The 14,043-nt window shown below is 45.6% G+C and overlaps 1 protein-coding gene across 5 annotated transcripts in view; it reads right to left on the reverse strand.

Moving 5' to 3' along the window:
- EFR3A (EFR3 homolog A) overlaps nucleotides 1-14,043 on the reverse strand; it is a 191,612-nt gene that overhangs the window by 92,301 nt on the left and 85,268 nt on the right. For all 5 annotated transcript variants that reach the window (XM_048841671.2, XM_048841670.2, XM_048841669.2 and 2 more), the window contains one exon: nucleotides 5,527-5,676. In XM_048841671.2, the coding sequence (XP_048697628.2) occupies nucleotides 5,527-5,676 (150 nt within the window). The remainder of the gene's footprint in view (nucleotides 1-5,526; nucleotides 5,677-14,043) is intronic.

Raw genomic sequence — 14,043 nt, forward strand, 5'->3', positions numbered from 1 at the left:
ATGGCCAATGGCTCTGCAATCACAGCCGCCAATTCCTTCAGCACTCTCGGATGCAATTCGTCTGGCCCCATCGACTTGTGCACGTCCAGCTTTTCTAAATAGTCCCTAACCACCTCTATCTCCACAGAGGGCTGGCCATCTTTCCCCATTTTGTGATGCCCAGCGCAGCAGTCTGGGAGCTGACCTTGTTAGTGAAAACAGAGGCAAAAAAAGCATTGAGTACATTAGCTTTTTCCACATCCTCTGTCACTAGGTTGCCTCCCTCATTCAGTAAGGGGCCCACACTTTCCTTGGCTTTCTTCTTGTTGCCAACATACCTGAAGAAACCCTTCTTGTTACTCTTGACATCTCTTGCTAGCTGCAGCTCCAGGTGCGATTTGGCCCTCCTGATATCATTCCTACATGCCCGAGCAATATTTTTATACTCTTCCCTGGTCATATGTCCAACCTTCCACTTCTTGTAAGCTTCTTTTTTATGTTTAAGATCCGCTAGGATTTCACCATTAAGCCAAGCTGGTCGCCTGCCATATTTACTATTCTTTCGACTCATTGGGATGATTTGTCCCTGTAACCTCAACAGGGATTCCTTGAAATACAGCCAGCTCTCCTGGACTCCTTTCCCCTTCAAGTTAGTCCCCCAGGGGATCCTGGCCATCCGTTCCCTGAGGGAGTCGAAGTCTGCTTTCCTGAAGTCCAGGGTCCGTATCCTGCTGCTTACCTTTCTTCCCTGCATCAGGATCCTGAACTCAACCAACTCATGGTCACTGCCTCCCAGATTCCCATCCACTTTTGCTTCCCCCACTAATTCTACCTGGTTTGTGAGCAGCAGGTCAAGAAAAGCACCCCCCCCCAGTTGGCTCCTCTAGCACTTGCGCCAGGAAATTGTCCCCTACGCTTTCCAAAAACTTCCTGGATTGTCTATGCACCGCTGTATTGCTCTCCCAGCAGATATCAGGAAAATTAAAGTCACCCATGAGAATCGGGGCATGCAATCTAGTAGCTTCCGTGAGCTGCCGGAAGAAAGCCTCATCTACCTCATCCCCCTGGTCCGGTGGTCTATAGCAGACTCCCACCACTACATCACTCTTGTTGCACACACTTCTAAACTTAATCCAGAGACACTCAGGTTTTTCTACAGTTTCGTACCGGAGCTCTGAGCAGTCATACTGCTCCCTTACATACAGTGCTACTCCCCCACCTTTTCTGCCCTGCCTGTCCTTCCTGAACAGTTTATAACCATCCATGACAGTACTCCAGTCATGCGAGTTATCCCACCAAGTCTCTGTTATTCCAATCACGTCATAGTTCCTTGACATCACCAGGACCTCCAGTTCTCCCTGCCTGTGCTTCCTCCCGGTATCCCGCTTTCCCACTTACCTCAGGGCTTTGGTCTCCTTCCCCTGGTGAACCTAGTTTAAAGCCCTCCTCACTAGGTTAGCCAGCCTGCTGGCAAAGATGCTCTTCCCTCTCTTCATAAGATGGAGCCCGTCTCTGCCCAGCACTCCTCCTTCATGGAACACCATCCCATGGTCAAAGAATCCAAAGCCTTCTCTCCAACACCACCTGCGTAGCCATTCGTTGACTTCCACGATTCGACGGTCCCTACCCAGCCCTTTTCCTTCCACGGGGAGGATGGACGAGAACACCACTTGCGCCTCCAACTCCTTTATCCTTCTTCCCAGAGCCACGTAGTCCGCAGTGATCCGCTCAAGGTCATTCCTGGCAGTATCATTGGTGCCCACGTGGAGAAGCAGGAAGGGGTAGCGATCCGAGGGCTTGATGAGTCTTGGCAGTCTCTCCGTCACATCGCGAATCTTAGCCCCTGGCAAGCAGCAGACTTCTCGGTTTTCCCGGTCAGGGCGGCAGATAGATGACTCAGTCCCCCGGAGGAGAGAGTCCCCGACCACTACCACCCGCCTTCTCCTCTTGGGAGTGGTGGTCATGGAACCCCCAACCTCAGGACATCGCATCTCATGCCTTCCAACCAGCGGAGTCTCCTTCTGCTTTCTCGCCCCAGACATATCATCTGGTCCACTCTCCGCAATGGTACCTGTGGAGAGAACATAGGTGGCATAGCATAGGTGGAAGCATCCATCTGTGTTCCTGCCAGGGGGGTGTCATTTGAAATCTATCCTCCTGTAACACGTAAGTGTAGGAAGGAGAGCACTGTGTCCTAGAATAGACAAGGGAACCCTGCACATACTCCAAAGGGTGTGGCGGGGCTAGCTGTTCAGCTTGCAAAGTAGACACAGGCAAGTATGTTACTCTAGGTGATAGAGAGGTTGGTGATCAAGAGACTCCTGTCACTGACAAACCCCCAGCACTCATTAACAGAGGAAACTTCGGCTTTGAAGATACTATCAGGTCCTATGGGTACCTAAATTCTTGCGATATCCATAGTATCAAAGAGTTGAGGGAGAACCTGTGGAAGATGGCTTCAGTATTGGTGCACCTTGTACTGAGTGCTTGGCATGTGAGTAAGTTGGTTCGATTCAACCTGTAGCATAAGTAGCTAAGCAGTCTTTGGTACCACTGATTTTCATATTATCGGTACCAAGTGCTGCTCAGGGACTGGCTCAGAACTCTTAACAGTCTCTCTGTTGGTGTGGGTACAGGTACCCAAACTCATTACCGAGTCTGTCCAAATAATGGACTCTGCTCCACCCTTGCAGTGCCGGCATCACTTGGAACTTGCATGGAACTCCTCTTGGGACCTGAGGTCTCCGTCCCTTCTTGTGCGTCGGTGAATGAGATTTCTTATAGATTTACTCCTTACCTCCTCCTAGCTAGAGGCAGATGTGGATGAAGACTTCAGTACCATAGATGTACTTTGTGCCGTGGTACTGCCTACATCTCTAGCGGTCTCCAGCAACCAAGACCTTGATGTGGATGGGCTGCTAGCAGTACTGGGAGGTCTATGTAGAGAGGAGTCCTCCACCACGGAATCAGAAGCTGGTCCTAAAGCAGGCTCCATCATTAGGCGTTTAACTTGATCTCCCTCTTTTTCTGGGATCTACCATTGAAGGAAGTGCAGATCTTGCACTTACTGAGGATATGAGTAAAAAGAAAAGGAGTACTTGTGGCACCTTAGAGACTAACCAATTTATTTGAGCATAAGCTTTCGTGAGCTACAGCTCACTTCATCGGATGTAGCTCACGAAAGCTTATGCTCAAATAAATTGATTAGTCTCTAAGGTGCCACAAGTACTCCTTTTCTTTTTGCGAATACAGACTAACACGGCTGTTACTCTGAAACCTGAGGATATGAGTATCACCCAAACAGTAGAGGAACTGGGAATGCCCATCACTGACCTGCATAGCCTCATGGCAGGCGAGACACCTCTTGAAGACCAGCATTCCAGAATAAAATAATGAAAAAACTTCTATAAGGGGAAGCTCTTAAATTATCTCTATTGTATATATATTTGTTAAAGGAAAACAAAATACAAAAGGAACAACTATTCCAACAACTGCAAACGCTACAAGGTAACTATATGCTAACTAATTTTTGAAGTATTAGAGAAAACAGGCACACAGAGGATCCATCTCAGGCTGAAGCAAGTTGAGAAGGAAATGAGGACAGTTTTCCTGTGCTGCTCCATATTACGTCAGCAAGGGACACAAGGATGTGTGGGGCGCACGTTTGGGCCGAATAGGCACCGCTACCAAAAATCTCAGATCAAAGGTGCAAGCACACTACTTGAAGAATAGTTCATAACTGTGTCTTAAAAGCAACCAATGTCAAGAGAAATGTTTCATTCTCCCTTAAGATGCTAGAGTGTATTTATTCATTCTCTATGCAGCTGGGCTGGAAAGACTGGTCTTTCCTACATAAAGCTTTGATGCCATCTGCTAGAACAATATGGTTCATACTCCTACTCTTTAAGATGCCTTTCTCTTCTGCCTCTGCATGTATAAAGTCACAATAGCAAAAAACAAAATTATTATTTGTAGCATTTAAGGCCAAGAGTCAACAACTGATAAATATTGTTTTCCATTTTTATGTCATGTCTATAAAAGCCACTTATCTGCCACTTGGAAAAGCATTAGCCATTTTTTCTGCTGAGTGTCTTTAGTATACTATCTTTCAAATAAGCAGTTAGCCTCAGATATTACTTTCCTTTGCTCACTAAGTGATAAAATTTACCCCAGGGTTCATCTGAAATGACCTCCTTTGAATGAATGCAGAAAGTACTAACTTAGTTAACCATATGTCTGCTTCTTAGCACAGGGAAAGGTTAAGAGGGAACCAGAAAGGTGCCTTTCAGAGGTGCCTCTGACTACTTCCTCCTGAGAAATCCTCTCTTTTAGCACAGACATCCCAAAGCCAGTGGAGGCTGGCTAGGCTTCTCTCATTAGGAGCAGCAACACGAGGGTCCTGGGAACAACTGGCTTTTGTTCAGGCCACTTTTTCAAGGGTAAAAGCCACATGGAGACAGCTGTGTGCCCCAAAGGCCTGGACAATCTGTATTCCAGAGGCACTTTCAGAGAAGCATGTAGAGAAATGGGCAGGTAGGCAATGACTGATCTGAAGTGGGGAGCCATTGGTACCAGCCTAGCTTGAAACTGCTGCTGCTTTGAAGGGGAGCCAGGTGCTGCCAACCAGAAATGGAAGAAAAAGTGAGGCAGGAGAGAACACAAAGGGCCTGTAGGTTCAGGAAAGCAAAGCAGGAAGGCATGAGAGAGAGAAAGCATGAAATGACTGCTTTGTGTAGATGTAGAAAGTCTACCAGGGATAACAACAGACAGGCTCTTAAAAGGGCCAGATTCAACCACCAAAAGAAAGATTTGTTTAAGAATGCCTCCACAAATGGAATTAGCTTGACGCAATTCCACAGGATTACCAAATGGACATTTGCCTGTAATACATGCTCCACAGAACAGTATTTATCAGCAATTATATGGCTCCAATACTATTATGAAAAAAAAACAAAAGAAAACTTGATACACATACTGGTACATACAAAAATGCACTGGAAAAGTAACTGTTGCATATTCTCAAGAGCTACAGTGATTTAGCCAAAGAGCCATTGAAAGTCAACAGCAGCTGGGTGCTCAACTGCCATTTGTGCCTTAGTTCCATATCTTGCTTCCACTTCTCCTCCCCTAAAAGAAAAATCCCAGAAACTGCTTTAAGGACTACCTAAAAATTAATAAAAATCTCAACTTTAAACAGGTTTGTTAAGTTTGGCAAAAATGGTATTTGCTGATTTTTATGTCAGACACTGCATGAAACAAGTGATTTTTAATTTTAAAAAGCTTAAAGGTATCTGGATAAGCAATTTGTGAACCAATTTTCAGTCTGGTGGGATCTGGAACAATTGAAATATTGATTGTTGAAAAAAATGTTTACCAAGGCAAAGATTAGCAGTTAACCATATACATGCTACCAGTTATACACATTTATCAAGAGTATCTAGTGACAATGAGAGCTACTCTAACAGGGAAGGAAAAGCTATCTACTCTTGGAAGAGTCTAAACCTTTCTTTAAAAAAATCAGAATTAGTGATAATTAGTGCATAATACCTGTCAATGTCTTCTATCTTCTGCATATTAAACAGCAGTGAGGGAACTATCTTGTCCATATGCTGAGGTTCCCATATGGTTGCTCTGAGCTCATCATTCACTGTTTTACGTACTACTCCCTGAATGCCTCTGATTCCAGCAATCCGGATCCTAGGAGAGAAAAGAAATTTCAAAAGATGGAAACGTAGCATAAGACTTAATGATTTATCTAGTTATTAGGCAGTGTGGTTATGCAGTTTGGATTTCATTTAAGCTCTAAAATGGAATTAAATTGGAAATATGGTTAAAACTGTACGGACATACCTATTTCCTTTAAATGGACACAAGGCTCCTACTTGTGGCACCTTAGAGACTAACCAATTTATTTGAGCATAAGCTTTCGTGAGCTACAGCTCACTTCATCGGATGCATACTGTGGAAAGTGTAGACTTTGGTTAGTCTCTAAGGTGCCACAAGTACTCCTTTTCTTTTTGCGAATGAACGGCCGTTACTCTAAAAAGCTCCTACTGACATTGATGGAAGCAATGCATGCACACATGAGGACAATATATGGCCTTTAAAAGTTATACTGATATGGATCTTCAGGCACACTTGCAAATATATAAAATTGTTCAACTACAGACTGCCTCTTAAAGCACCAAGTGCATGGCTTACAAAAAAGAAGGAGCTAATCTTTCAAGATTTTTGCAGGTTGAGATCTACAAGAATGATTAGAAATGACAGAAGTAAGCCAGAAAAGGGAAGACAGCCTAAACTGCTAGAATAGTTACATGTATCTTGATCAATGAATAAAAGTTAAACATGAAATACAAAAGGGCACTTCAATCTGTATTTATAAACCAAATACACCAAAAATGCTGACTGCAAAAAAATACAAACTGATATGTTCTGACCTCTACTGAGAACTTAGTCCTATTAATTACAGCCATTTATACAGTATCCATAAGAGTGATGTAAAAACAATAACCATGTAACCGATTAAAATTCTATCGGTTACACAGTTAAACATTTAACCGGGGAACTATTTATGCGGGGGGTGCTGCAGTGCCCCCACGTTTCAGGCGGGGCTCTGCTGCCAGCCCCGCACCCAGGGATTCTGGCACAAAATGCCTGGCACAGGCGGCTGCCAGCTGGGACCCCGGGTGGAATTTAATCATTAACAGAAAACGATAAGCATCAGGCTTATTGGTTAACCGGTTACATTTTTATATTCCTAATCCATAAGTATAAATACAGGTGTAGTTCAGAAGAAACTATGTAAAAAAACAACCTTATACAGAAAAGGTTCATATCTGTGGTGTTGAACTGATAAATATTAAATATGGTTGAGGTGGCAATGGCTTTTCTTTTTTTTTTTTTTTTTACACACTTATTTCGAGACAAGACACACCTAGTTATAAGAGGTCAGAAGATTTAGCATAATAGGACTTTTTAAAATAAAGATTTTATCACTCCTTTAAAGCAATTTTAAATCTTAATTTCAGCACAAAGGAATACTGTCACTGGCCTTGATTCTTACTTCTCTAAGCTAACTGTCAGTCACATTACAGTTGCTAAACTAAACTAAAATATTCCAAGCTTTACTTCATAAATGCCACATTATTCACTAGGAACACAGTTACAGGAAAATAAGGGGGCTACGATTCTGAATAATCTATTGTAGGTCTAATTAGGATTCGGTACCAGAAACTAAACCTGTTTCTAGGAGTTCTAGGTTAATATAAGAGGTAGAGGCCGCATGTGCAAGTGATTGGGATGCATTTCAAATAGCTAGAGAAATGCACGTTTATTACTTTAGAAGTATAGCGCAGTCTTGTAATTCCAATTTTAAGAAGTCTAGGAATTACAGTTAAAGTGCACTGCATTTTAATATTCCATCACAGCAAGAGTTTCAGTCACATAGTGTCATCTATAACATTAACATTTTTGAAGGGAGATGTTTATTATTCTTTACAGGAAAGTAGCATGACTTAAATCAAGAATGCTCCTTTAATTCTCAGTTATACATCTTTGGTGTACAATCAAGTTTTGCTCATGTAGTGGTTGTACCAATAATCACCCCTATCAAAGGGTACTTTTAAATTTTACATAGTGAAGACTTGTTCATCTAGAGTGACTTCACTGTCCATCCCAATGGTAAATTTCGTGTTAACTCCTATGATTATCACTTTTTTTTTTTTTTTTTATGAAGGAGACGATGAGAACCAAGCTTAAGATTTCTGTACAGACAGGTTTTTTCAATCTTACCCTAAGCCCTGGTCTACACTAGAACTTTAGGTCGAATTTAGCAGCATTAAATCGATGTAAACCTGCACCCGTCCACACGATGAAGCCCTTTATTTCGACTTAAAGGGCTCTTAAAATCGATTTCCTTACTCCACCCCTGACAAGTGGATTAGCGCTTAAATCGGCCTTGCCGACTTGAATTTGGGGTACTGTGGACACAATTCGATGGTATTGGCCTCCGGGAGCTATCCCAGAGTGCTCCATTGTGACTGTTCTGGACAGCACTCTCAACTCAGATACACTGGCCAGGTAGACAGGAAAAGAACCGTGAACTTTTGAATCTCATTTCCTGTTTGGCCAGCGTGGCAAGCTGCAGGTGACCATGCAGAGCTCATCAGCAGAGGTGACCATGGAGTCCCAGAATCGTAAAAGAGCTCCAGCATGGACCGAACAGGAGGTACGGGATCTGATCGCTGTATGGGGAGAGGAATCCGTGCTATCAGAACTCCGTTCCAGTTTTCGAAATGCCAAAACCTTTGTCAAAATCTCCCAGGGCATGAAGGACAGAGACCATAACAGGGACCCGAAGCAGTGCCGCGTGAAACTGAAGGAGCTGAGGCAAGCCTACCAGAAAACCAGAGAGGCAAACGGCCGCTCCAGGTCAGAGCCCCAAACATGCCGCTTCTATGAAGAGCTGCATGCCATTTTAGGGGGTTCAGCCACCACTACCCCAGCCGTGTTGTTTGACTCCTTCAATGGAGATGGAGGCAATACGGAAGTAGGTTTTGGGGACGAAGAAGAAGATGATGAGGTTGTAGATAGCTCAAAGCAAGCAAGCGGAGAAACCGGTTTTCCCGACAGCCAGGAACTGTTTCTCACCCTGGACCTGGAGCCAGTACCCCCCGAACCCACCCAAGGCTGCCTCCTGGACCCAGCAGGTGGAGAAGGGACCTCCAGTGAGTGTACCTTTTAAAATACTATACATGGTTTAAAAGTAAGCATGTGAAAGGATTACTTTGCCCTGGCATTCGCGGCTCTCCTGGATGTACTCCCAAAGCCTTTGCAAAAGGTTTCTGGGGAGGGCAGCCTTATTGCGTCCTTCATGGTAGGACACTTTACCACTCCAGGCCAGTAACACGTACTCGGGAATCATTGTACAACAAAGCATTGCAGTGTATGTTTGCTGGCGTTCAAACAACATCCGTTCTTTATCTCTCTGTGTTATCCTCAGGAGAGTGAGATATAATTCATGGTCACCTGATTGAAATAGAGTGCTTTTCTTCAGGGGACACTCAGAGGAGCCCATTCCTGCTGGGCTGTTTGCCTGTGGCTAAACAGAAATGTTCCCCGCTATTAGCCACAGTGGTTGAGGGGGTAGCCACGCGGTGGGGGGAGGCAAAATGCGACCTTGTAACGAAAGCACATGTGCTATGTATGTAATGTTAGCAGCAAGGTTTACCCTGAAAGAGTGTAGCCACTGTTTTATAAAATGTGTCTTTTTAAATACCACTGTCCCTTTTTTTTTCTCCACCAGCTGCATGTGTTTCAATGATCACAGGATCTTCTCCTTCCCAGAGGCTAGTGAAGCTTAGAAAGAAAAAAAAACGCACTTGAGATGAAATGTTCTCCGAGCTCATGCTGTCCTCCCACACTGACAGAGCACAGACGAATGCGTGGAGGCAAATAATGTCAGAGTGCAGGAAAGCACAAAATGACCGGGAGGAGAGGTGGCGGGATGAAGAGAGGGCTGAAGCTCAAATGTGGTGGCAGCGTGATGAGAGGAGGCAGGATTCAATGCTGAGGCTGCTGCAGGACCAAACCAGTATGCTCCAGTGTATGGTTGAGCTGTAGCAAAGGCAGCTGGAGCACAGACTGCCACTACAGGCCCTGTGTAACCAACCGCCCTCCTCCCCAAGTTCCATAGCCTCCACACCCAGACGCCCAAGAACGCGGTGGGGGGGCCACCGGCCAACCAGCCACTCCGCCACAGAGGATTGCCCAAAAAAAAGAAGGCTAGCATTCAATAAATTTTAAAGTTGTAAACTTTTAAAGTGCTGTGTAGCATTTTCCTTCCCTCCTCCACCATCCCTCCTGGGCTACCTTGGTAGTCATCCCCCTATTTGTGTGATGAATGAATAAAGAATGCATGAATGTGAAGCAACAATGACTTTATTGCCTCTGCAAGCGGTGATTGAAGGGAGGAGGGGAGGGTGGTTAGCTTACAGGGAAGTAGAGTGAACCAAGGGGCGGGGGGTTTCATCAAGGAGAAACAAACAGAACTTTCACACCGTAGCCTGGCCAGTCATGAAACTGGTTTTCAAAGCTTCTCTGATGCGTACCGCGCCCTCCTGTGCTCTTCTAACCGCTCTGGTGCCTAGCTGCGCGTAACCAGCAGCCAGGCGATTTGCCTCAACCTCCCACCCCGCCATAAACGTCTCCCCCTTACTCTCACAGATATTGTGGAGCACACAGCAAGCAGTAATAACAGTGAGAATATTGGTTTCGCTGAGGTCTAAGCGAGTCAGTAAACTGCACCAGCGCGCCTTTAAACGTCCAAATGCACATTCTACCACCATTCTGCACTTGCTCAGCCTGTAGTTGAACAGCTCCTGACTACTGTCCAGGCTGCCTGTGTATGGCTTCATGAGCCATGGCATTAAGGGTAGGCTGGGTCCCTGAGGATACATATAGGCATTTCAACATCCCCAACAGTTATTTTCTGGTCTGGAAATAAAGTCCCTTCCTGCAGCTTTTGAAACAGACCAGAGTTCCTGAAGATGCGAGCGTCATGTACCTTTCCCGGCCATCCCACGTTGATGTTGGTGAAACGTCCCTTGTGATCCACCAGAGCTTGCAGCACTATTGAAAAGTACCCCTTGCGGTTTATGTACTTGGCGGCTTGGTGCTCTGGCGCCAAGATAGGGATATGGGTTCCGTCTATGGCCCCACCACAGTTAGGGAATCCCATTGCAGCAAAGCCATCCACTATGACCTGCACATTTCCCATGGTCACTACCCTTGATATCAGCAGATCTTTGATTGCGTTGGCTACTTGCATCACAGCAGCCCCAACAGTAGATTTGCCCACTCCAAATTGATTCCCAACTGACCAGTAGCTGTCTGGTGTTGCAAACTTCCACAGGGCTATCGCCACTCGCTTCTCAACTGTGAGGGCTGCTCTCATCTTAGTATTCATGCGCCTCAGGGCAGGGAAAAGCAAGTCACAAAGTTCCATGAAAGTGCCCTTACGCATGCGAAAGTTTCGCAGCCACTGGGAATCGTCCCAGACCTGCAACACTATGTGGTCCCACCAGTCTGTGCTTGTTTCCTGAGCCCACAATCGGCGTTCCACAGCATGAACCTGCCCCATTAGCACCATGATGCATGCATTGGCAGGGCCCATGCTTTCAGAGAAATCTGTGTCCATGTCCTGATCACTCACGTGACCGCGCTGATGTCGCCCCCTCGCCCGGTATCGCTTTGCCAGGTTCTGGTGCTGCATATACTGCTGGATAATGCATGTGGTGTTTAATGTGTTCCTAATTGCCAAAGTGAGCTGAGCGGCCTCCATGCTTGCCTTGGTATGGCGTCCGCACAGAAAAAAGGCGCGGAACGATCGTCTGCCGTTGCTCTGACAGAGGGAGGGGCGACTGAGGACACGGCTTACAGGGTTGGCTTCAGCTAAAATCAACAAAGGGGGTGGCTTTACATCAAGGAGTATTTCAGGCAGGACTTCACGGAGGGTTCCAATAAGAAATGGTGCACCTAAGTTATTGTTCTTATTGGAACAAGGAGGTTAGCCTGGCCTCTGATTGATACATGGCTAGATTTACCTCGCTGCACCTTCTCTGTGAGTGACTGCAGTGTGACCTAGAGGAATGAGTCCCCTAGACAGGGGAGGAGGCAAATGAGTACAAAACAAATCTGGTCTATTTCTTGTTTTGATCCACTCCATCTATCTTTTACATCTTTGGCCGGCAGCAGACAGTGCAGAAGGACTGCATGCCATCCACATCTCATGGCTGCTCAGCAGAAGATGATGCAATAGGACTGCTAGCAATCCGTATCGCCTGCCTGCTCACCATAAGACAGTTCAATAGGACTGACTGCAGGACTAAAGAGAATGACCTGGTCAAGTCACTCCAAATTTAGTCCCTGCGCCCATGTCTGCCCAGGCGCTCCCAGTCGACGTGGCCAGGAGCACCTCGGACATGATGAGGACGGCTACCAGTCGTACTGTACCGTCTGCTGCCAGAAGGCAATGGGTTGCTGCTACTGTGTAGCAATGCCGTACCGCATCTGCCAGCACCCAGAAGACATACGGTGACGGTTACCTGAGCGGGCTCCATGCTTGCCATGGTATGGCGTCTGCACAGGTAACTCAGGAAAAAAGGCGCGAAACGATTGTCTGCCCTTGCTTTCACGGAGGGAGGGAGGGAAGGGGGGCCTGACGATATGTACCCAGAACCACCTGCGACAATGTTTTAGCCCCATCAGACATTGGGATCTCAACCCAGAATTCCAATGGGCAGCGGAGACTGCGGGAACTGTGGGATAGCTATCCACAGTGCAACGCTCCGGAAGTCGACTCTAGCCTTGGTCCTGTGGAAGCACTCCGCCGAGTTAATGCACTTAGAGCATTTTCTGTGGGGACACACACACTCGAATACATAAAACCGATTTCTAAAAAAACGACTTCTATAAATTCGACCTTATTCCGTAGTGTAGACATACCCTAAGAATCAATTTGGAGATTGAGAATCTGAGTTATACTGTTTAATGTCCTGAAAAAATTGCTAGCTCATTTGCCAACATGAGTAGGAAACTTGTCCTGGAAAGTGGAGTTCTGCAGAATTTAAGCTTTCATTAAAAAAAAAAAAAAATCCCAGCCTTTTGGGAAGTCACTTTCACAATGATATTGTAAACTGAATTGGATCGATTCAGAGTTACTTCAGGCTGACAGGAAACTTACACATGAAAAATGGAAATTCTTTCAGATCAAAATCCTGCCCCTGAAGGCTGGGAGGAAGGTATACTTCCCCTCTGATCACGGTGGGAGAAGAGCTACTTATTCCAGCACTATGTGGGAGGAAAAAGGCCAGTGGATCTATACAGCAGCACCATAGGCCCAGCCCTCATATCCTTACTGTCACTGTTATGCAGGAAAGCCCCATGAAGCTAGGGCTTTTGTTGTGCTGAAGGAATGTTGTGTTCCATCTTCTGGCATAGTTCCTGCATAGGAGAATGTCTCAGCTTCCACTAGAAGAGATCTCGTACAACACGCCAAAAAGGGGGCTAGATTTACATCTGAATATTGTAAGCATATCAAATGTATGCTAACCTTGAAATCCTTCTGCATCTTAGTTTTGTCTCAGAAAGACTAGATATTTGGAACTACCTCATGATTTGTCAAAGTCTGCAGTCTTATGATAACTGTATTAGGATACACACTAATTTAAAGCTAGGACCTATCCCCGTTCCTGTTGGTGCGAAGAACAAGATTGGAAATTACCAGAGAGTCGTGTTCCAAACCCATCTCTATGATCAGCATGCTTTATGACCTTGTCCAAGTTGATAAGGAAACTAAGACCAAATGACAGGTTTCAGAGGAACAGCCGTGTTAGTCTGTATTCGCAAAAAGAAAAGGAGTAACAACTCTGACATCATAATCAAAAAGGCTGACAAAGGAGGTGCTGTTGTCATCATGAATAGGTCGGAATATGAACAAGAGGCTGCTCGGCAGCTCTCCAACACGAGTTTCTACAAGCCATTACCCTATGATCCCACTGAGATTTACCAAAAGCAACTACAGCATTTGCTCAAGAAACTTCCTGAAAAAGCACAAGATCAAATCCGCACAGACACACCCCTGGAACCCCGACCTGGGATATTCTATCTACTACCCAAGATCCATAAACCTGGAAATCCTGGGCGCCCCATCATCTCAGGCATTGGCACCCTGACAGCAGGATTTTCTGGCTATGTAGACTCCCTCCTCAGGCCCTACGCTACCAGCACTCCCAGCTACCTTCGAGACACCACTGACTTCCTGAGGAAACTTCAATCCATCGGTGATCTTCCTGATAACACCATCCTGGCCAACATGGATGTAGAAGCCCTCTACACCAACATTCCACACAAAGATGGACTACAAGCCGTCAAGAACACTATCCCCGATGTCACGGCTAACCTGGTGGCTGAACTTTGTGACTTTGTCCTTACCCATAACTATTTCACATTTGGGGACAATGTATACCTTCAGATCAGCGGCACTGCTATGGGTACCCGCAT

Source organism: Caretta caretta, chromosome 2 (genome assembly GCF_965140235.1).
Source record: "Caretta caretta isolate rCarCar2 chromosome 2, rCarCar1.hap1, whole genome shotgun sequence".
NCBI lineage: Eukaryota > Metazoa > Chordata > Testudines > Cheloniidae > Caretta > Caretta caretta.